Raw genomic sequence first — 23,136 nt, 5'->3', positions numbered from 1 at the left:
GTTTTGGGCCCCTCGCTCCAAGAAGGGCACTGAGGGGCTGGAGCAGGTCCAGAGAAGGACAGTGAAGCTGGGGAAGGGTCTGGAGCACAAGGGCTGAGGGAACTGGGGCTGTTCAGCCTGGAGAAGTGAAGGCTGAGGGGTGGAGGTGTTGGTTTGTTCTTGCAAATAACAAGTGATGGGACAAGAGGAAATGGTCTCAAGTTGCACCAGAGGAGGTTTAGGTTGGACAGGAGGAGCAATTTCTTCCCCAAAAGGGTTGTCAAGGCCTGGAACAGGGTGCCCAGGGCAGTGGTTGAATCATCATCCCCAGAGGGGTCTGAGAGCTGTGTAGCTGTGGTGCTGAGCTCAGGGTTTAGCAGCACACTTGGTAGTGTTGGGTTACTGTTTGGACTGGATGATGTTAAAGGTCTTTCCCAGCCTGAAGGATGTGGTGACTCTCTGATGGCATCATGGTGCTCCAAGGCAGTTCCTAGGTGTTGCTTTGTTAGGCAGGGACCAGACTAGCTAAGCTGTAGCACTCCTCTGAAGCAAAGGAAAGGAAAAGGCCAGTTAGCTTCTGCTGGCACTGCCTTAGGCCTGGGACTGTATTTGCTGCTCTGCAAACATGAGCAGTGCCCAACAGCATCAGCATTTCCAGGTACCAATCTTACTGCTTCCTTGGGTGCTCCTCTGCACCATCTGAGCTGCTTGTCCTCCTTCTTTTCACTAGTCAGCCTCCACAAAACTACTGAACCTGCTTCTTCTGCTGCCCTTAGAGCTGGGATGTCCATAAGCAGGGGGAAGGGGGGAACGGAGCCCAGCTCGTGCTGGTCCTTCCTCTCCCATTGCAGTGCTGGGGAGAATCAGCCTCTTGCCTGTGTTGGGTGAGACTTGTGGGCTTAGAGAGGCTGTGTGGCTGGAGCTGTGGGTCCCCAATGTCTGTGGAGTGTGCCAGCGTCTGGAGGCAGAAGGTTTCCACCTTTGCACTTCAACTTCATGGAGAGAAGTCCTCCTCAGCCTGATCCCTGTGCCCCGAGAGCTGCTGCTGAATTAACGGAGCACAGCGAGCCAACGAAGCGTGGCGGAGAGCCTGGGCTGCTTCCACTCTTCTTCTGTAGACTCCTCATGATATCTTCTTCAGCTACCTCTTCATTTGCTCAGCTCAGGTCCCTCCTGCCTTGGCCTCACGCTGCAAAGGTCACCACTTAGCCACCTGGAGAGCTGGAGCCACACAGTTTGTGGAGGACCCAAACGCTGAGCTCCTCAGCGGTGCCTCTCGGGGGACAGCTCTGTAGAGGAGGTGTGGAATCTGTTATGTAAATGAAGATGTCCAGAGCTGGTAATTCTGGATCACTCTGATCACCTTGCCTTTTAAAAGCCACACAGATGTGTGCTTTGCTTTCTCATTCTGCTCTTGGTTGAAGCTGGCAGATTTTTAACCTCCACCTGCTGCTGCTGGCTTTGCTGTGCAGAACTGGGCTGGGAATGTAGATGAGCAGCAGCAGTTACCTTGACCAGCAGCAAGGCTCACAGCAGCACCTCTGCTACGAGGCCAGGCTGAGGGAGCTGGAGTTGTTCAGCCTGGAGAAGAGACCAAGGAGACCTAATGGTGACCTTCCAGCACCTGGGCTACAAGAAGCATGGGGAGAAACTATATGCAAAGGCCTGCAGTGATAGGACAAGGAGCAAGGGCTTCAAACCAGAGCAGAGCAGATTGAGATTGGCTGTGAGGAACAAGCTCTGCACCATGAAGCTGCTGGAACACTGCAGCAGGTTGCTCAGGGAGGTGGTTGAAGCTTCATCCCTGGAGACAGTCAAGGTGAAGCTCATCAGGGCTCTGAGCAAGCTGATCTAGTGGAGGAAGTCCCTGCTGACTGCAGAGGGGTTGGACTGGGTGAGCTATTGGAGCTCCCTTCCAGCCCAAACCGTGATTCTGTGAAATTACCTGGGGGAAAGATCCATGGAAAACACATGGATCCCTGGCAGAAGCTTCTGGAGACTGGCAAGTTGTGCAAGAGTAACTGAGAACAAGGAGGGGGGGGATGGGGGATGACCCTTAGCTTTTGGGAGCTCTAAGAGCATGCACAAGGTCTTATGAGAGAGTTCACTTGCTTCAAGAACACTCTGCATCTGTCACATGAGAATATTATGGGTCATACTTCTTACTCTCTAGTCCTCTGCAAGCCCAGGGTTTGGATGCAGCTCTGTAGTTCAGGGGATGAAACAGAAACTCTGATGTGGCCAGCCTGAGAGGCTGACAAACCAAAGGATGCACCAAGAAAAGCCTCCACAGTCGATGCTCTTTCCAATTGGAGCTTCAGCCCTCTGTGCAGGCTTGGTGGGGTCCTGCTTCCCACTCTGCTGGGGGGCAGAGTGGCCAGGGTGGCTCTGGGGGGCACTCAGCAGGTGGCTGGGGCTGAGGATGGGTCAAAGACCATGGGCTAGGAGCGGAACACCAGTGAGAGCAGCGGGATATGGAGTTAGGGCATCAGATGTGGCCATGGCATGGTGCCTGGGCAGGCATGAAGAGCTGGGATACCCTCCTACAGCACCTGCCCGAGGTGGTGGGGCTGAGGGGGCTGTGTGCAGCCTGGGCAGAGTTAGAGGATGGTCTCAGAGGGCTTCTCCAGGCAAAACGATTCTGTGAGTGTACGATTTTAGCCTGGAGGAGAGGAGGCTCAGGGGAGACCTTATTGCTGTCTACAACTACCTGAAGGGAGGTTGTAGCCAGGTGGGGGTTGGTCTCTTCTCCCAGGCAAGCAGCAGCAGAACAAGAGGACACAGTCTCAAGCTGTGCCAGGGGAGGTTCAGGCTGGATGTTAGGAAGAAGTTCTTCCCAGATAGAGAGATTGGCCTTTGGGATGTGCTGCCCAGGGAGGTGGTGGAGTCACCGTCCCTGGAAGTGTTTAACATAAGACTGGATGAGGCACTTGGTGCCATGGCTGAGTTGATCAGATGATGCTGGGTGATAGCTTGGACTTGGTGATCTCGAAGGTCTTTTCCACCTTGGTTGCTTCTGTTACTCCGTGACACTCTGCTGCTGGCGGCCGCGAGCAGGCACCCCGCAGGCTCCCGGCCCTAGGTGGCGCTGCTGAGGCTTGGAGCAGACGCCCCCGCCCCTCGCAGCGTGGCCTCGCCTTCTCCCCGCCCTCCCGCCGCCGCCGGTCCTCCCCGGGCGCTGTTCTGACGACTGCCGGCAGGGGGCGGCACAACGCGGAACGGCAGCAGGCGCGGCCGCTCTTGCCGCGCGGTGGAGAGGCGTCATATGACCGCGGCGCGGGGGCGAGCGGGGCCGTGTGGGAGCGCGCCGGTGTCCGCCAGCCGCCGTCGGAGCCAGTCCCCGGGCCCAGCCTCGCCAGCGCCCCCGGCTCGTCCGCTCCCCGCCGCCACCATGCTGGCGCTACTCTCCCGGCTGCTGGACTGGTTCCGCTCGCTCTTCTGGAAGGAGGAGATGGAGCTCACCCTGGTGGGGCTGCAGTACTCGGGCAAGACCACCTTCGTCAACGTCATCGCGGTGAGCGGGCCGCGCCGGGCCGGGGATAGGCCGCGCCGGGGCCTGGTGGGGCCTTGGGGGGCGCCGCGGCCTGTGCGGGCCCGGCGGGAGGGGGCCGATGCCGGGGCAGCGCCCGGGAGCGGCCTGCTGTCTGCCCCGGCTGGGTGCTGCCCGCCTGCCCCGCACGCTCGGCTGTGTCTCGGTGCGTGGAGCTGAAGTGCTGGGTGAGGCTGTTCGGCTGGGCTGCCCGGGAGCAGGCATGGCTGCCCTTGCTGCGGAGGCGCCGGGAGAGGCCGCGGAGCCATCCTCGATGGCTGCTGTGGCTCCATGAACCTTTGTGTGCTGATGGGAGCCGGGAGGGCGCCGAGGGCTGTGGCAGAGCGCAGCTCCGCAGGGTGCTCTGCAGGCTTGTCCGTGTGTTAGCATGGTGGTTGGGCTCGATCACCTGAAAGGTCTTTCCCACCCCCAACGATTCTGTGATTCCTTGAAGAGCGTTTTCAGCTACTTCCTCCCATTTCACTCTTTTCTCAGTGCTCCTCAGTAAATGATTTAAATGTTTCCCACTCTTGGTTCTTCTCTCAGATTTATTTTTTTCACTTATCCTGGTTGCTGATGCCTGTATCAAATCATCTACTTTCTCCTAAGGTATGCACCCAGAAGTACAAGTTCCAAACCCCACAGCAGCAGGCTGCTGAGCTTGGGCCTGCTTATCTGACAATCTGCCTGGAGCAGATGAAGGAAGGGTGTGGGAATCCTCCTACATGAAGCTTTTCCATTGTTGAACCAAATAAAGAGTGGCTTGCTTAAGAGCCTTCAGCAGTGTCTTGTTCTGCAGAGGTGACAGAAAACAGCCAGAGAGACCAGCTGGGATTTGGAAGTCCTTTTAGAGAGGCTGAAATGGGAAACCAGGGTACCTTCTGGTTTTGCAGTGTGCCTGGCTTGAATGCAGTGTACCCAGAGTGAGACAGCTGATGGCTTCAACCTTGCATTGAGCAGACCTTCAGTGTTTTGGTTGCTTGAGGTATCTTGAGGCTGCATCCTTAATGTCACTGAGTGTTTTTCTGGATGTATTTATTTGTCAGTTGAATGTGTTGCTGGATAGGAGAAGGACTCATACTCTCTTGCAGTTATGCACAATCCTTGTCACACTGACTAGCTGTCAAAACACAGCCAAGCTCTGGTGGAGCTGAGCAGGTTGACACACAGGGGGCTTCATGATAGCTGTGTGAAATGTGTCCTCCCTCACCAGAGGTAGCTCTTCTCTGCCTGGTTGTGTTTAGTTGAAAGTTGCTGGACTAGCTGAGAGTGCCAGAAGCCTTCTCTGTCACCCACAGCAGTGGCTGCCACTGCCTCTGGGTTTGGGTGCCTCAAACTGGGATTCTGAAAGTGTTGAACAGCCTCAGTCTGTGGCTGCTCAACTGATGCTGATCAGTGCTCTCTTGCAGCTTGGGGTACTGAGGTTACTCTGCAGGTCTTTTTCTTGTCTTCTGTGGTGCCGACACTTGACAAAGCACTGAGGTACCAGAAGCACATCTCCTTTGGAGGCTTACTGTGGAACAGTGCTGCAGATATGTGGAGCAGTGCAGGGTGGTTGTATTAGCTGCATCTCCCTTTACAGCATCTAAGTTGTCTCAGCTGCTAAAAGTTCTCCTAAGTGGAGCTGACTTCAAGCCCCAGCAAAGCAAGCTGGAGGCAGAATCTTGCAAGATTTCAAACACAGCTTAGGAGCACACCCAGAAATTTATCTGAGTGAGTGTCATTCAAATTGCCTTGCAAAACTGAGTGAAACAAGGAGGAAATCATTAGGCTTAATGGCACAGCCTCGTTAGCTGCTTTGGGTTTGGAGGTAACAACTCACATGGCTGAAGTTTTTAGTTGGGGAATCTGCTGGCTCTAACAAAAAAAAATCATAAACCAAAACAATCAGTGAGGAGATTTGCTGAGGGGTTTGTTACTGGTTGGAAGAGATAGCAGCATGAGCTTCAGCTGCCAGCACAGGATTGCTTCTCACCAAGAGCTCGCTTGGTAGCTGCTCCCTTGACTGACTCGAATTCAGAGCATGCATTTGGGAAGGAGTGCTGCAAAACTAACTGCTCTCTGCAGGCCACTTAATGGTGTGGATGGAGCTAGCTGTTGAGCACTGGGATTCCATAAAGCTAAAATGAAAGGAATGACACAGCAAGATGCTAGTCCTGTAGAACAGCTCTCAAAGCTGGATTACCTACCAGGAGCTTGGTATGGCTTAGAAGGCTGCATTCTGCCTAACAAAGGGCTGCTGCCAGGCTCTTGAGTTTAACCTAATAGGAATCTGTAATGTAATCAATGCCAATCAAGTCAGGCATGTGCAACTAGAGATAAAACCCAAGCCAGTATCACAGGAGACTTGGTAGAGCAGCAGGCTATCACTGGAGTGAAAGGCCAGGAAAAGCAGACAGTCCAGTTCTAGAATGATCTTTTTGGTTGCTGGCTGGTTTGGGTCCTGTTTATTCCTCCAGTGTAAACAAGCACTTAGTTTGTAATCAGGGCAAACTTAGTTTGACTAAGAGGTTTTGAGACCAGCCTGAGCAGTGAAACCTTGTTAAGAGCTGGCTGCAACTCCTGCAGCTTCTGCTTTGCTGAGGCTCTGTATTAGTCACTGTCTCTAATTAGCTGTTAAGCATAAGTTTTCCTTGTGTGTGAGTAAACTTGCTCACAAGGGAGGATATCATTTCTTCCTGCTTCTCATTTCCATGGTGGAGATGGCCTGTGGCTCTTACTCAGAAAAAGTGCCTGTCATCCTGCTGTCACAGCTTCTTATCTGAGGCCTTGAAATGCCCCTTAGTGACTGGAGCCTGCAGTATCTTCTGCTGTTTGCAGCTGGTGCCTCCTAACAGCCTTCCTTTCATCAGGCTGACTCCCAGCCACGCTGCTGTGGGGAGCTACCAGAGGCAGCCCAGCTCCCCAGCCCTGTGATGCAACTGAAACGTGACTCAAGTAAACTGACTGCTCCCAGCACATGTGGTGGACCAGGGGACACTTGCTCAGCTTCTGCAAAGTGCTTCACCCAAGAGCTGTGCTTCCTAGTGTCAAGTCTTGCTCGAAGGCCAGTAGGGCAATCCTTTATCCAGGTGTTTGGCACTGGAATGCTGAAGTTGGACAGCCTGATCCTCAGCAGGCAGGAGAGGAGAACTGCGAGGGTGGGTGAGGAGGAGCCAGGCTTTCCTGATAAGGTTTAAGTCTCACCCAGTTAGACTGTCCTGATTGAGTTGGCAGGTTTAACTCTCTCCCAGTTAGACTGTCCTAATTGAGTTGTCAGGTTTAACTCTCTCTCCCTGTTAGACTTTGCTCATTCAGTTGTCAGGTTTAACTCTCTCTCCCTGTTAGTCTTTCCTCATCCAGTTGTCAGGTTTAACTCTCTCTCCCTGTTAGTCTTTTCCTCTTTCAGTTGTCAGGTTTAACTCTCCCTGAGTCTTCCTGATGCACTTAAGCAGGCCTAGCTCAGCCAGTTCTGTTTGTGTTGATGGGATAAAGGAGGTCCCTGTTGAAGATTTGTGTCAAAGTCCAACTTTGTGTGGTCTGCTTTTTACCTCTGGAGTATCTGGCAAAGCTTTGAATGAGGCCTTGCTTTCTAAAGAGTGTTTGAAGTGCCTCTCAGCAGAAGATTCCTTTGACCAGCTGGGAGCTGTGACTTCCTTCCTCATGACTGTTAGCAGTAACTTTGACTTAGAGAAGTCATGCTGCAGAAGTGTGGCAAAAGGTTGCTCCACAGAGCTTTGCTGCTGCTTTGGTGCCTTCTCAAACACCCAGGTAGGCCATAAACAGAGTCTGTTGTCACTTTGTACACATGGTAGTTAAGGGAGAAGGTTGATAGAGTTCTAAGTGAAGTGTTTCTTAATCACAGAAGCCTCTTGAAATGGATTGCCTCACTTCATTAGCTAATAGAGCCCATCTGGGGTGACTCATACAGCAGTTCATGTGCTGAAGGCTTGCTGTACCCCAGGTGGACTGAAATCAGAATATACTGCTTCCATTGTGGTCTTAAGCTCCTCTACAGGATTCTATAAGCAATAGAACACCTGGAGAAAGGTGCTTTGATGACTGGCAGAGGTGTGAAGTGCCCTAAGCCCCTCCATGACTGACCTTCAGACAGCAAAGATGCCTCCTTAGCTCTTACTTCACTGCTGTCTGGCAGTTCCATGATAAGCAGTCCATCTCCTCTTGAATATTCCATTTCATGAACATGCATTTTCTTGTCAGAATGAACTGCTTTGGTTTTCACAGCAACCATTTGCAGAAGGTTTGCTATGGAAGCCTTCAAGGGGCCTCTTGGATCACAAAGGCTGCAGCTCCTAAACTAGAGCTGAAGCTTCTGAATGGGACCACAAGCAGCTGAAACACTGAACTCTTTCAGGAAGGAGCTAGGACCACAGAAAGCAGAGAGAGGAATTGTCCATGTGTGGTGCACTTCTTGGCTGAGACTCTGGATGCTGCAGAGGAGGCTGAGGGCAGTGGTAGCTTCAAAAGGAGAATTCTGAGAGATGTGTTTTGTAGTGTGAAGAGAGAGACATTGAGGGATGAACAGCAGAGCTTAAGGTGGATGGGGAGTGTCCTGGCTGGGATCCATACCCCAGTGGTGGTGTCTCCTACTGGGTTAGGCTTGTTTGCAATCTCTTCTAGGTGGCTGAAGAGTTTTATGAGCAAAGATGATAAATCCTTGTTGTGAGGTAACAAAGCCTGTATGAAGAAATCTGTCCTGGAACAGTAATGAATCACATCAGCTTTATGAGAAGCAAGCTGAAGGCTGCCCTGACCTTTTCTCTCCTTGTGGAATCAAAATCTGGTAGCTGTTAGCTGGTGGTTGAGGAGCTTGTGAATGGAATTCAGCATCAAACTGCTGTGTGCTTCCCAGTGCCAGCAGGAGAGGGCCAGCACTCTGCTGCTCTTTGGACACTAGAAGGAGGTTCTTGGACATCAAGAGGAAGCTCTTCACAATGAGGGGACTGAAATACTGGGGCAGGGTGCCCAGGGATGTGGTTGAGGCTCCATCCCTGGAGACATTCAAGGTCAAACTTGATGGGGCCCTGAGCAACCTGATCTAGTTGGAGGTGTCCCTGTTCCCTACAGGGGGGTTGGACAAGATGACCTTCAAGGGTCCCTTCCAACCCAATGCATTCACAGTATCACAGTATATACTGTGTATCCATTCTGTGATCCTAGCAGGAAGGAAGGAAGAAGGAGCACCAGTTGAACTGCTGCAGTTTGAGTTCTGCCCTTAATGGTTCTTTTAATGTCTGGAAATGAATTCTGAAGGAAGATGCAGGAAGCAGGAATTCCAGCCCTCTGCTCAATTACTTGATGGAGCTGCTCAGGGCTTGGTGCTGACAGCCTGCTAAGCACAGCTCCCTGCAAGTTAGGAGTCTCCTGTCTGCAGTCTGTGGCTATGGAGAGGCAGAGGAAGGAGGCAGAGTGTGCTTGGGTTTGCTTTTACTTGGGACAACTGGAGATAGCATGCTTGCTAAGCAGCTTGCTTTAATGATGACTACTAAGGAAGACTAAACTGGAATGCTTGTGGCCATGCTTTGGCACATCTGCTGGTGCTTCAGAGCACACAGCAAAGCTGGGCTTAGCTGGTGGGCCAGCCTGGGATCTGGCAGGGAGATGGAGAGAGCAAGTTATAAATGCTGCAGACCAGCAGGTCCAGGGAGGGGATGCTGCCCCTCTGCTCAGACCTCATCTGGGGTGCTGTGTCCAGCTCTGCAGTCCTCAACACAAGAAGGATATTAGCCTGTTGGATGGATCCAGGAAGAGGGTCATAAAAATGATCCAAGGGCTGGAGCACCTCTCCTACAAGGACAGAGCTGGGATTGTTCAGTGTGGAGAAGAGAAGGCTCTGTGGAGACCTTCTTGTGGCCTTTCAGCACTTGAAGGGGGCTGTAAGAAAGATAGACCCTGCTCAGAAGTCTGTTCCTGTTGTGACAGGACAAAGGATGATGGTTTTAAACTGAAAGAGGGAGATTTAGACTGGAGAGGAGGAAGTTATGTGGTGAGCCCCTATCCCTGGTTGCCCAGAGAGGTGGGAGATGTCCCATCCCTGGAACCATTCCAGCTCAGGGGGCTCTGAGCAACCTGCTCTGGTTGCAGATATCCCTGCTGACTGCAGGGGTTGAAGTAGATGCCCTATAAAGGTCCCTTCTGACCCAAAGCAGTCTGGGATTCTGTGATGCTGGGCTGTGCAAGAGTTGGTGCTAGCAGGAGATGTGAGGTGAGCTGAAGCAGAGCCATCCAAGTGGGGAGGTGTTGGCCCTGCACTGGAATGCAGTGCAGGGACCTAGCTCAGTCTGGGGGCAGTTTTGCTGCTCTGAATGATCCTTATCCAACAAGTGCTCAGGCAGGTCAGTGGGTTCCTGGGGCGCTGAAGTTGTGTGCTTGGGTTCTGCAGGACCTTGGAGTATTGGAAGAGGGAAGGTCTCTCACACCAGGAGGCTTAAAGGCTCATGCTGCAGGTTCCCTCTGTGTGCTCTCTGAAGTTGGGTCTGTTTAGTCTCCCTCTCTCTTGCCTTTCACACAGGGGCTAGATTGCTTTGTTTGTGACCTTCAGCCCCCAGTTTGTGTTCATGCTGTATGGTCTGCATGGTGTGGTGGCTTCATTCAGAGCCACTTCTGGTACACAGGGCTGGCCTTCTAAGCACAGCAGCTGCCTGGTGCTGCAAACAGATGCTCCTGCTAGGTTTGTAAGCAGCTACTCTGCCTGTCTTTGAGTGTTTGAGCAATGCTTCTGTGTGTGACAACAGCCAAGAGCTTCCAGAGCAGGGACTGAAAACATTTCTGTGCTTATCAAGCTTGTTTTAAAGCTGGTCTCTGCTTTAAGAGGAGAAAGCATGGGATTGTGAACACACAGTGATAGGGCTGAGTCATCTGCTCCAAGGGGGACAGGGATGTCTGATTCAAACACAAATGCCTACTCCTAAAATCATGTTCTTCTTGTTTGGTGTGAGTGGCTTTTACATAGCAATGCTCCCAAGATGCAGCTGAGTTCCTGCTTTCCTCCCCTCCCCCTGTAGAGGTAGTAAACAAAAGCCCTCTGAGTTCTGGGCTAAGAAAACCCTTTCTGGGCCAAGAGAGTTGGATTCAATAGCAGAAGCTGGCAAAGGAGATCACTGCCTGCCAGCAAAATCACTTTAACCATATTCTCATTGTGAGGTGTCTGCTGGTAGCTTTTGTGGGGTACAGTGACCACAGGAGCACCCACACTGAGACAGCTTACAGTTTCTAAGCAAGTCAGGGCAAGTTTTTGTGCCAACTGGATGTGTAGGGTGGGTAGAGAGCGCTTGGAAAGTGGTAAAAAGTGCTCTTCTGAGGGTTCTGTGAGAGCTTCTTTGTGGTGGATCACAGCAATCCCTTCAACAGTGCACTGAGCATGTGGCACATGGGGTGCTGCTCCCAGCTGAAGGAGCCTGTCCTGAAAGAGTGCTGAGAGAAGGTGAAGAGTCTGGGAGCAGCTGGTGGCATTTAGGGTAACATGAAGTAGCACCAAGAGGTGGAGGTTCAGGGAGTGCTTGGGAGATGTTTGGTTAGGAGATGTGGGTGTAGGGTGTGACTGCAGAGGCAGGAATGCAGTGGGTCTGGAGCAGCCACAGCAAGCTGACCCTTCAGAGGCAAGATTGGCAGTGTCTGCTCTATGTACTGCACTGAGCTGCCTCAGACATGGAGAGCACCATGGTTAAACAACTGCCTCATCAGACTGGCTGAAGTGGGCAACTCTGCACTGGAAGGCTGTGTACCTACCTTGCTGAGTCAGCAGAAGGGTCAGGGTAGTTTCTGAGGCAGTGCTGCATGAGACTGGTCTGTGGAGCTTAGCTGAAACTTCTTCCCCAGGAGAATGCAGAGCCCCTGCCAGATGAGGTTTAAGCTGTCTGTTTGCAGGTCATCACTCTCTTTACTGTTGCATTCCTTGGATTCAAGGACTTGGAGACTCTTTCCACCCCTTTAAAAACACTGTTAGTCTGTCTAGCCTTGCATCTGGAGAGCAGATCTTAAATGTGAGAAATCACCACCTCCTCAGGGACCTGCTGGCTTGACTTCCCAAACTGAACAGAGCTTGGATGTGAGCAGCAGGAACAATGTGCTGGTGAGCTGAGGGACTTGACCAAATCAGCTCAGATGAGGCTGCTCTCACCTGGATGTTTTCAGCTGCCTTCTAATGTCCATCAGCACTGTCCTGGAGGCTGTGCTGTGTGAAGGCTGCAGCTCCAGTTTGCTAGTGGAAGATCACAAGAGTTTTCCTGGGGGCAGAGGTAAGGGGAGCAAGCTGTGGGCTTCCAGGCATAGGAGTGAATGGGCAAAGCATTGATGCTACAAGCTGGGCATCTTCTGGTTGCAAGCTGTGGACAGCAGGGACTGCTCAGCTTGTGAGCTGTTGGGCCCTGACTCTGTGGGGTGTTGTGATGTTTACTTCATAGATCCTAAAAGGCTTTGAGCTCAGGCTAGCTTCTCTGTGCCACATCAGGGAGCAGCCTTTCTGCTGCTGTGATACCAGACCCTGATTAAACAACTGAGTGCATCTGAGCCAACCAAATCTGGTTGCCTGTCTGGAGCTCAAACCCATAATGGATGTGGTGAGATCCTTAATGGCCACTGTGGCTGAGATTCACCTTCTGCCAAACAGCCAGGGAAGCTGTGCTTGCTATCACTTGTTATGACTCCTGGCTTAGCTGCAGGAGGCAGCTGTGAACTTGGCTCTCAGGCTGGTACAGATAAAAGCCTGGCAGGCAGTAAAACATCTGCCAGCAGAGAGCCTCTTTTGTAGCAGTTATGCCAGTGCTTAGAGAGATGCTCAGCTTCTGGTGGAAGCAGCCTGACACAGTCTCCAGTTGCATTTTGAGTGCTGAACAGGCTGGACACTCTAGCCTAGCAGGAAGCAGCCCTGTCAGGTCCTTCCACTTCCTGGAGCTCCTCAGGGAGTTAACTCATGGCTGTGGGTTGGAAGCTTACTCCCCAGGAGTGATTTATTGCTGTAACTGCTGACCACACAGCAGCTTGCATCAGAGGAGCATCTTGTGGGTGTTTCTAGCTGCCAGGTAGCCAGGAGGCCCTGATGGGCTGTAGCAGAAGGAGGTGTCTGGCTCTTCTCCTACAGCTGCCCATCTGCTAAGCAAGGCAGAGCACTTCTCCCCAAGCACCTTTGCTCCCCTCACTGCCTTAAGGCTTGGAAACTTATTTATGTGCCCCAGTGCAGATTAGGGATCCATGGAGAAGAACCTTGGAGTCCTGGTGGACAGGGAGTTATCCATGGCACAGCAATGTGCCCTTGTGGCCAAGGAGCCAATGGCCTCATGGGGTGCATTAAGAAGAGTGTGGCCAGCAGGTCAAGGGAGGTTCTCCTTCCCCTCTGCTCTGCCCTGGAGCAACCACATCTGGAGGATTGTGCAGAGTTCTGGGCTCCCCAGTCCAGGAGGGACAGGGATCTACTGGAATGTCCAACAGAGGCTGTGAGGATGATGCAGGGTCTGGAACATCTGTCTGATGAGGAAAGGCTGAGAGCCCTGGAGCTGTTTAGGCTGAAGAAGAGAAGGCTGAGAGGGGATCTTACTGATGTCTATAAATATCTGAAGGGTGAGGAGCAAGAAGAAAGGGGCAAGCTCCTTTCAGGGGTGTTCTGTGATGGGATGAGGGGCAATGGATACAAACTGGAACCCAGGAGGTTCCACCTCAACATGAGGAGATAATTCTTTGCTGTGAGGGTGCTGGAGGCCTGGAGCAGGCTGCCCAGAGAGGTTGTGGAGTCTCCTCTGGAGACTTGTTCCTGGGTGACCCTACTTTGGCAGGGCAGTTGGGCTTGATCTCTGGAGGTCCCTTCCAGCCCTACCATTCTGTGATAAGTGCTTGTAAGAAATGCCTGATTTCACACAAGCTATGCAACATCTACAGCTTCTTGGCCCTGACAGCTTCAGCTGGAAGGCAGCTGGGTGGAGAAAGCTGCTGCTGTTTTACACTGTAAAGGAGCTGCATTAGATTGTCACTAAATTCAACCTTCTGTTCTTTTTCCAGTCAGGTCAATTCAGTGAAGATATGATTCCTACTGTGGGCTTCAACATGAGAAAAGTCACAAAGGGTAATGTTACAATAAAGGTATGTTACCACTGACTGCCCCTTTAATCCCATGGAAGGTTGTTTTCAGCTTCTAAGCTGGATGCCCCCTCCCTGGAGGTGTTCAAGGCCAGGCTGGATGAGGCCTTGAGCATCCTGGTCTGGTGGAAGATATCCCTGCCCTTGGCAGGGGGGTTGGAACTGGATGATTTTCAAGTTCTCTTCCAACCCAAACCAATCTGTGAATTTCTATTGGGGATTTTGAATACAGGAAGCTGAAGAGGCTCAGCTAAATGAGTTAGCTGAAGGGTGCATTTAGTGTTTGCTCAGTGAGGCCCTCTGTGTGATTTCCAGGTTCAGGGAGTAAGAGAGCTTTAATTTGAGTTAATTTTTACATGCTTAGGGCCCAGGGATCCTCCTCTTCTCCTCATCAATATTGCCTGTGGGCAGGCTTTCATCAAAAGCAAAGCCTGGAGTCAGTGTCAAGTCTCTGACATCCCACAGTGTGTGAACTTAGCAGCCAGGTTTGTTCTTGCATCTGGTGTAAGATAACTTTGGCTTGCACCTTGCTGCAGCAAGCTTTGAGCAGCTGTGTGAGGCACTGCTTCTGACCTCTGTGAAACATCCTGCAGCTGGCCTAAGAGGGGGGAAAGTGTGGTTTGATTTCTTGTCTTACCTGTGTGTGTTTGAGCACTGCCTGGCTGAACTCTCAAACTCTTTCTCCCTTTGCCTCGGAGATTTGGGACATAGGAGGGCAGCCGCGGTTCCGAAGCATGTGGGAACGATACTGCAGAGGAGTGAATGCCATTGTGTAAGTGTCAGCTTCTGCCACCTGTGGGTGCCCTTCCTCACTGCACTGCTGCCCAGGATGCCAGCTGAGCCCTGGGCTGATCCTCAGCAGCGTGGGCAGCAGGGGCAGGGAAGGGATTCTGCCCCTCCGCTCCTCTCTGCTGAGACCCCACCTGCAGTGCTGGGTCTAGCTCTGCAGTCCCCAACACAAGAAAGATATGGAGCTGTTAGAGCAGGGCCAGAGGGGGCCATGAAGATGATCAGAGGGCTGGAGCACCTCTGCTGTGAAGACAGGCTGAGAGAGTTGGGGTTGCTGAGCCTGGAAAACAGAAGGCTCTGGGGAGACCTCAGAGCAGGCTGAAGGGGGCTATAGGAGAGCTGGAGAGGGACTTTTGACAAAGGCATGCAGTGACAGGATGAGGGGTGATGGATTCAGACTGGAAGAAGCTGGATTTAGGTTAGACATTGGGAAGAAACTCTTTGCCATGAGGGTGCTGAGGCCCTGGAACAGATTGCCCAGAGAAGCTGTGGAGGCTCCAAGCCTGGCAGCGTTCACAGCCGAGTTGGATGCGGCCTTGAGCGAGCTGCTCTAGTAGGAGGTGTCCCAGCCTATGGCAGGGGGTTGGAACTGGATGATCTTTTAAGGTCCTTTCCAACCCAACCCATTCTGTGCTGACTCAGGAGTACTTGTTTTAACTTGGTAACTGCTCCAACCATCCTGACCTTGCTTTCCCCTTAAGCTGAGGGCTGCAGCTGGGTTATGTTCTCAGCAGTGTCTGAGCTGGAGTACTGACTACTCCCTGTCTGAACTGGGTGACAGTGCTGCCTGCCTCAAAGCATCTTTCATCTCCTCTGATCTTTGAGATATCTTTTTTTATCAAGAGCCACAGTCTTTGCTCAGCAGATCCTGCTTTCAAGCCTTGTTGAGTGTGCTCAGAAGTGGCAGTGTAGAGGCTGCTCCTTGTGAAGCAGTTGAGCCTCTCTGACCTCGCCTCCCATTCTCTTTACAGCTACATGGTAGATGCTGCAGATCGGGAGAAAATAGAAGCCTCTCGAAATGAGCTGCACAACCTTCTAGATAAGCCCCAGTTACAAGGAATCCCTGTAAGTAAGGCTTGCCTGACACAGTTAAACTTCCTTAGGGGGTGTGCATAACTCCAGCAACTCTGACAGCTGCTTTGAGCTCTGAAGGTGATTGTAAGGCTTAACCTTAGCAGTTACTTGAGGTACGAGCACTACCTGCCCCTAGTGCCTGAAATGGTTATCCTTCAGTGATTAAACCAGAGGGAATGGAACAAAACCAGAAATGGATTGGATGTTAGGAAGAAGTTCTTCCTCAGGAGGGTGGTGAGAGCCTGGCACAGGTTGCCCAGGGAGGTGGTGGAAGCCTCATCCCTGGAGGTGTTTGCAGCAGGCTGGATGTGGCTGTGAGCAACCTGCTGCAGTGTGAGGTGTCCCTGCCCATGGCAGGGGGGTTGGAACTGGCTGAGCCTTGAGGTCCCTTCCAACCCCAACAGTTCTGTGATTCTATAATTCAGAGGAAGTTTGGGGAATCTCAGCTGGGATTCTACTGGGATGGTTCTCAGTTTTATCAACTGATGAGTTCTCAGGCTTGCTTTTTGCACAGAACAGTTTCTCTGTGACCCCTTTTTCCCTGTGGCTAGGCCACTTTTACTTCTTCATCTGGTTTAAGAGTGAATGTCTCATTCTGTTAGATTTAACAGTCAAGTGCAGATTGCTTGTCAGACTCCCCTGAAATTTGGGGGGTGGCTTGGTTGGGTTTGGGGTTTCTGAGATTTGCTTATTTCAGTAAAGCTGCAGCTGTTTCCTTCTGCTCTGCATTTCAGGTTCTAGTACTTGGAAATAAGAGAGACCTTCCCAATGCTTTGGATGAGAAACAGCTAATTGAAAAGATGTAAGTGTAACCCTTCCTGAGAAAGACTTTAACTCAATCAGTGAGTTCTTCTATGTAGGGTTCTTGGGTAAGAAGCTGGCATTACTCAGAGAAGCCAGCAACAGGAGGTAGCTGAAACAGTGCATAGAAACAATTAAATGTGGAGAGGATGAAGGGGAAGAGTTTAGATTCTCTGAGTCTTTGTTGGAAGTGAAGTGTGTTTGAAATGTTCTCTCTTCCACAGGAACCTTGCTGCTATTCAGGACAGAGAAATCTGCTGCTACTCAATTTCTTGCAAAGAGAAAGATAATATAGGTAATTATTGACCTAACCCAGCAGGCATTGTGAGGAGCTGGCAGAGGATGGTCTGGGGGATTGCAGCTGCTTAAACACAAAGCTTGCTGGCTGCAGGAAACTGGTGACCAGTCCAAGGGCAATGTGTAAGTGCACTGGTGAGGGTGCCTGAGGGTACCAGAAGTGGACTCAACTTCTTTCCAGGGAAAATGAACAGCCTGGGGAATTCTCCTGGCCTCTTATCCAAGAAGCCCAGGTCACCTTACCATCACTTAAACACTCATGTGGTGTCTAGGAGAAGCTGATCCTCCCCTCCTGTCCTGTGTCCCACCCAAGGGTCACAGCACAACTGAGCATCCCTGGTGCTGTAAGGAAGGTGCTGCTGAAAGGACTGGGCTGGTGAGGTGCTAGTGCATGGCACCTGCTTTGGAGGCCCTTCTTCAGCCACTGAGGAGCTTAATGCCTTGAAGGGCCAAACTAACTTTGCTCTCATCAGGTGAGGAGAGGCAGACTGGCTAGGCAGAGCAGCATTGCTCTGAAACTGATTGTGAGCCATCCCACAGCATCACCTGAAGGAATGTCTTCTCCTAGAAGTGTGGTTGACAGGAGCCAAGATGTCTGGGTTTAGATACTACTTTTAAGCATTACTGGGCAGGACCAAAGCACAGACAGCAGGCATTCCCAAAAGCTATTGTGTTGGTTTGCCTTGGACCATCCTTAGGAGAAGGGCTGCTTGTGGGGGAGGCCCTCCAAAGCCATGGCAGTTAGACAGGTGGACAGCTGCATGTGGGACTTGCTCTCCTCTCTTCTCTCCTCTCTTTAGATATCACGCTTCAGTGGCTTATTCAGCATTCAAAATCTAGAAGAAGCTGAAGTCTTCCTGGAGTCTCCAGTACCAGTTGGCCATAATCTCAGTTGTCCATTTCCCTCCATGATGAGATATTGCCTCCCCCCTCCCCTCTTCCCCCTCCCCCCCCAAAAAAAATCCTGTATCCAGAATCTGCCTTTTCACAGTTCATTTCTCATGTGCACTGCTGAAGACTTGTACTCCTATTCTGTCACCAACCAACTAGAGTTGTCATGATGAAGTCAGCACAAGTATTTATTTTACACCCATCTGTGGTGGGGAGGGTTGTATGGGGGGGTTGCTTTTTAAAGGAAAACAAAGAAATATCTCTCTACCACGTTAACTCTGCTGGTACCACTCTGTTCTGGTGTTTCAGGGCCAGGTTTTTATATGATTTTCAGCCAGTGTTTTATTTCTAGTGTTTAGTGGCTTGAAGGTGCAGAGGCTTGACAGCATTTTGATGCTGGAAGATGCCACATACAGTAGCTAGAAAACATTGAAGAGTGAGCTGTGGGATACTGATTGATCTCACAGATGCATATGGTGTGTGTAAGCAGAGGAACTGAAGCTGTTTGCAGGGGGGGGAGGGCAGCACAAAGCCTAGATCAGCATCACTCATGTCCAGCTGAGATCTTCTCCTGTCACTTGAAAGAACTCCTGTGATGAATTAGGGAAAGAGTCAACTGTGGAGAATCATTTTTGTTGCTTCTGTTTAACATTGTGTCTGGGGACAGGGCGGGGAGGGGATGGGAATGGACAGTTCTGTCGAGCCAACACAAATGTGGAGTATTCCAGCATGCAAACAGACTGCTAGGAACCATCAGACTTTGGTCAAATCCATTTTTCTATCTCCAGATACTCGTGGTCTCTCTCAGAAACCAGAACACGCATTCTGAGCAGCTGCATGCCACTTAAATTACCGACGGGTTGTTCTTTTGTATCCAGTCAGTCCTTTTGACCTCTAGCACAAGGCCCCTGTGTGATTTGTCTGCTGTCTGTCCTGCTCCTGAAGTGGCTGGGCACAGTTTTCACCTGGTGCTATGGCAATCCCTAGGCTATGGTGACAGCTCCAGACCTGCTTTCTCGATGTAACCACCCGCCAAAGGCTGTCGAGGGGCAAGAGGAAACGTGCTGCTGTGTCAAAGCACAAGAGAGCCGATGAATCCATCTCCTGCAGCGTAGGGAAGTGTGTGGAACCTCCAGGTTGTCATTTATTACTTTATTAGTAGTATATTTTGTTGGGGTAGCTTTACTTTCCCCCTCAGCCTGTTCACAGGGCCAGGCTCGTGGGGAGCGGTTCGTTCCTGGGTGGTGTCAGTGTAGCTTCCCAGTGTCTGCAGCCCCGTGGTACACCCGCTTGTCTCGCCTCACACCGTGTGTGATTCTGCACCTCACTCTCAGAGTCTTTGCTTGGAAGCACTCCTTTGAGTCCAGATGGGTTCTGAGCAGCCAGTTTCCGTTGGACCTGCCACGGCCTTACTGTCCCGTACCAACTCTCGCACCGCGCTGCCTGCCCTTTACCCCGCGGCTGCCCCCTTTCCGTTCTCTCGAAGCATGGTTTCAAGTCATTCATACTCTGGTGCTGTAGAGGAAGAGGGTATAATAACCTGCTGCTGTAGTCCCTAGTTCACCAGGAACTGCTACAGTTACTTTTATTTAGCAAACTTGCTTGTGCCTAAAATTAAGGAAACTAAACTAGAATGTGTGAATCTTCGTGGGGGGGACCAGGTCACTGTTTTAGTTAACTGGCCTATAGCTGAACTTGATGTGTTTGGTGTTGATATACTTCACTGCTTCCAGCGTTTATGGCATCCAAACACTACCAATTGTTAACCTGTGCATTACTCTCTGCATGTGAACAACTTATCCAATGACTGAACTTTGTAAATATGTGGAACTTTTTTTATTTAGGTGGATGCATCTGTTTGGTTTACTGCTCTCCAAGCTTTATTCAATAAACTTTATGTTTTGAGGGTTGTATTGACACTTAACTGACTGGCTTGGTGTGGCTTGACTCGGGGGAATGCGCTGTGGGGTGTCTGGCTGCTCTCCCAGAAGGTGCCGGTGGGGGGAAGGAGGCTCGGGGTGTGCCTGAGCTGCTTTGTGCTCTGTGGTTCAGCTGTCCAAGGGAGATGCTTATAAAAATCACCTGGCAGGCCTGGGGCTTTCTCAGCTCCAGTCAGGCTGAGCAGAAGTGGGTGACAAAGCAGTGGTCAGCTGGAGGGTCTTAGGCAGGGGCAGCCTTCTGGAGCTGTGTTTTCAGGAGCCAAATGCATGCCTCTACGAGCTGTTTCTTGTCCTCAAGCCCAAACTTTGCCTTTCTAGCACGTGTCAGGTGTAGCAGTGCCAGACCATCCAGTGCCCATCACAGCACAAAGAGGCTTACCTCCATGGAAGGTGAGGCTGTTGTTGACTGAGGCCTTGAACAACATCTTGGCAGTGATGTCAATCTGAGGTGACACTGATAGCTCTTCCCAGATGCTTTGCTGCATCAATTTGCCCTGGCTCACTAATTAACTCTTAGGAGCCTGTGTCAGCTTCCAAGTAATGGTCACAAATTGGATGTCTTCTGCTCAGGGGTTGTCTCCAGGTGAGCTTTCAGACTTGGTGCTGGATGAGGTCAGTTTGTAGGCCTGAGTGCTGCTCAGGTAGCATCCTTTTGGCAGTGATGTTCATCTGAAGTGACTCAGCTGGTGGGAAGGACTAATGAACCATGGGGCAAAAGATCCTGTGAGTCTCCTCAGCTGAGGGGTTTCCTGCATGCCAACCAAGCTACCTGAGCTGAGCAACCAAACCAAGATGCCTCTAGATGCAGAATCTGAGCACAGTATTGTCAGGTTTCTCACCTTGGCTGCTCTCACGCTGGTCACCTGCATCAGCTGTGGTCTGGGCTTGGCTGCAGCTGTTTGCTCAGTGTGGTATTTGAGTTTCTACTTCTAGACAGCACCAGCAAGGAGCTCCAGGAACTCCCTGTGGTGTGTTTAAAGAGCAGCTTTGTATTACTCCACTCAATGACTCCACCTTGTTTTTCACAGCTCTTTCAGGGTTCTTCCAGATGCTTTGAAGTGAATACTTGAAGCCAGTGCAGAGGAGTTCCCTGTTCTGGTTGAGGGCTTCATTAACTCTCCAAGCACCTTTTGAAACAGAAGGGAAGTGTAGGAAGTCTTTGCAGAGAAGTGAGGTTGCTCTCACCACCTTTCAGCCTTGGACTGGAGAAACTACTCACTCTTCTGGCACAGTTAAGTCCAAGGTTAAACCTTTTTCTGTCCTAAGAAAGGTGTAGAGCCCAAGGTGGGCATTGGCAGTGTTCTCTGCTAAGCTTGGAGGCCATAGCTATGCTATGCTTGTAGAAGTCTGTTGGGCCACTCTAATCTCTGATGGTGGTTACTTGGCTCAGGCTCTGTTGGGAGCCTGGACAGTAAAACAACTGCTAAAATTGCCTCTTCTCAACAGAAGTTGCTTTTGAGGATATGTTGTAGTAACATAAACTACTGTACTTGAGTTTATCCATAGCTGTGATCCTGAAACTCTTCTGCTGCATCTGCAGTAGGCCTTGGCCAAGAACATTTTGTCTTGTGGCAAGGCAAATGACTGAGCCAGAGACAACTCTTGGTCGTGCAAGTCAGACACCTTCATCAGCTCATGATGTGTTGGGATTGCAGGGTGTGCCCATGACATGAGATAGCCATAGAATCATTAAGGCCTCCAAGGTCCTCAAGTCCAACCTATCAGCTCTAAACACTTGTTGGGCTTCTCCAAAGCCCAAAGGATCACTTGGTGATGGTAGTGCAGCACATCTCTGTGCTAGCCTGGGCAGAACTCTCTGTGTGTGCACCTGCAGCAGCAGGCTGTGGGAAAGCTCTCCTTGGAGTGTCCATATCCTGCCAGCCTCGGTGTGGATGGTGGTTTCTGTAAGTGCAGTTACCAGGGCAGCATAATGGTCACCACCACCCTGCCCAGCTCAGCCTTGGCAGTTGCACAGAGCAGGTCTGTGCCACCCCTTGCCATTGTGAGAAATGCACAACCATGGAGCTGTTTGCTGATCTCTGGCAGGTTTTTACTATGGATCTGTGGTTTTTTCGTTGCATCATTCTGGAAACAGGTTGGGGAAGGGTTCTTTTTTTGGGTGCTGACAGCTAAACCTGCATCACCTTCATTTTTTGGGTAGGAGGAGGGCAAAGCAAACCAGTCTCTCTGGTGAAATGAATACAGGAGTGTTGGGCAGGGATCTCTAAGAACTTGAAGCATGACTTAGGATTGCTGAGCTGTTCACTTCAGTCAGGATTTCCTTCCCTAGTCCCCCGTGGCTGTCCAGTGGCATGTCCTGATTTGCTTTGTGTGTGACTGAAAGCACTGCTGCATGCCCCACTCTGCTCCCTGCTGCTTGCTTCTGCACTCCCCCTGACTCCAGAGGGCTCTGGATGTGGGAGGAGGTGGGTGGTGGTGGAAATCAGGTTATTGAAGTGACCTTAAATATTCTGTGATCGTGCTCAGAGCAAGGTGCACAGCGGGTGGCACCACCAGCAAAGCAAGGAGTTGTGTCAAAGGCCGAGTGTGAGCACCTGGGATGCGCTTCAGGGCTCTGGTTCCCCCAAGATGAGCACAGAATGACTCTTCTCACCAGGTGATGAACCTTCAAGGAGCAGCCTGTGGCTTTAGGACTTAAAGCCAAGTGTTAAAGTGTGCCTTGGTGGAACACAGTGTGGGGGGGAGGTTTTTACATCACCTGAATGGCACTCAGCTGGTGGGAGTGTGTGCACATCCCCTTTTAAAGGAGGGGTCAACTACCTGGTGGTTTGGTTTGCCTCACAGTGGAAGGTGAAGGTGGGTAAGTAGACCTTTGTGCCAGGATTAGTGCCTTTTTAGTGCTGAGGTTGCAGGGTCGGTTCTGTGAAAGGCAACATCTATCATTGTGAGCATTTTGAAGTGCTTCAATAAAAGTGGTGTTGAAAGTCATCCTTCTGCTCATTCCTCTGTGGTAGAACCACTGCATCCCTTGCTGGTAGAAGTATCTAAGACCACCTCACAACCAAATTGTGGGGAACAATGTTATCCTCAAGCTGAACCAGACACATCTCTGCTGCAGTGGTAATTCCTTGGATCTTCTGTGAGAGGAGCAAAGGAGTTCAGAGAATCACAGAATAGTTTGGGCTGGAAGGGACCATAATGATCATCCTTTCTTGGCCTCATAGGGAAACCACACTCTAAAGACTCATAAAGTGGTGCTTTTGAGGACCTGGCTGAGGCTGGTTACTGGATTTCCTGGGTTGGTTGCTAAAAATGGGTTGTTGAATGCCTGGTTGATGTGTGGCCAGTGCATGCTGAGTGTTAGCAGAGTGGTTTCTGTGGAAGCCAGTAGTGGCTTCAGCTACACAACTTCATCCTGAGAGTGACCACGAGCCTTGTGCTCAGCTAGGGGCAACTTCGAGTAGCCACTCAGTGAATTTCTACTGATTATGGCTTTGGCTTAGATGCTGAAAGCGTTTGCTGGTCTCATTTGTGTTTATGGACATCGAGTAGATGTTCATAATCCACATTAGTCACCAAGGAAAGAAAATACCTGAGGAGAGGAAGCAAAAGCTGTTGTGATGCGTGAGGTTTAAAGCTGGACTTGATTCTCAGAAGATCCCAGAGTGAGCTGAACTGGTAAGTTGCTTAACTGTGCTGATTGCAGAAAGAGGTTTCAGTCTTTTTATCAATGAGGAGTCTCCCTCAAGTTTTAGAGTCAATCCACCCCCTTCTTGGTGTGAGGAAAAAAAAGATGCATGAATGCCT

At 51.0% G+C, this 23,136-nt stretch overlaps 1 protein-coding gene across 1 annotated transcript; it reads left to right on the top strand.

Annotated features, from left to right (window-relative positions):
* Positions 1-3,258: 3,258 nt before the first annotated feature.
* ARL8B (ADP ribosylation factor like GTPase 8B) lies at positions 3,259-17,480 on the top strand. Its single transcript, XM_054179964.1, has 7 exons — positions 3,259-3,493; positions 13,499-13,579; positions 14,275-14,348; positions 15,337-15,430; positions 16,174-16,241; positions 16,465-16,535; positions 17,338-17,480. Exons 1-7 carry the CDS (start codon positions 3,371-3,373, stop codon positions 17,385-17,387), a joined length of 561 nt encoding a protein of 186 aa, XP_054035939.1. The 5' UTR covers positions 3,259-3,370; the 3' UTR covers positions 17,388-17,480.
* Positions 17,481-23,136: the final 5,656 nt, after the last annotated feature.

This window comes from Dryobates pubescens, chromosome 1, assembly GCF_014839835.1.
Source record: "Dryobates pubescens isolate bDryPub1 chromosome 1, bDryPub1.pri, whole genome shotgun sequence".
In the NCBI taxonomy this organism is placed as follows: domain Eukaryota; kingdom Metazoa; phylum Chordata; class Aves; order Piciformes; family Picidae; genus Dryobates; species Dryobates pubescens.
This window is presented reverse-complemented; position numbering and strand designations above follow the sequence as displayed.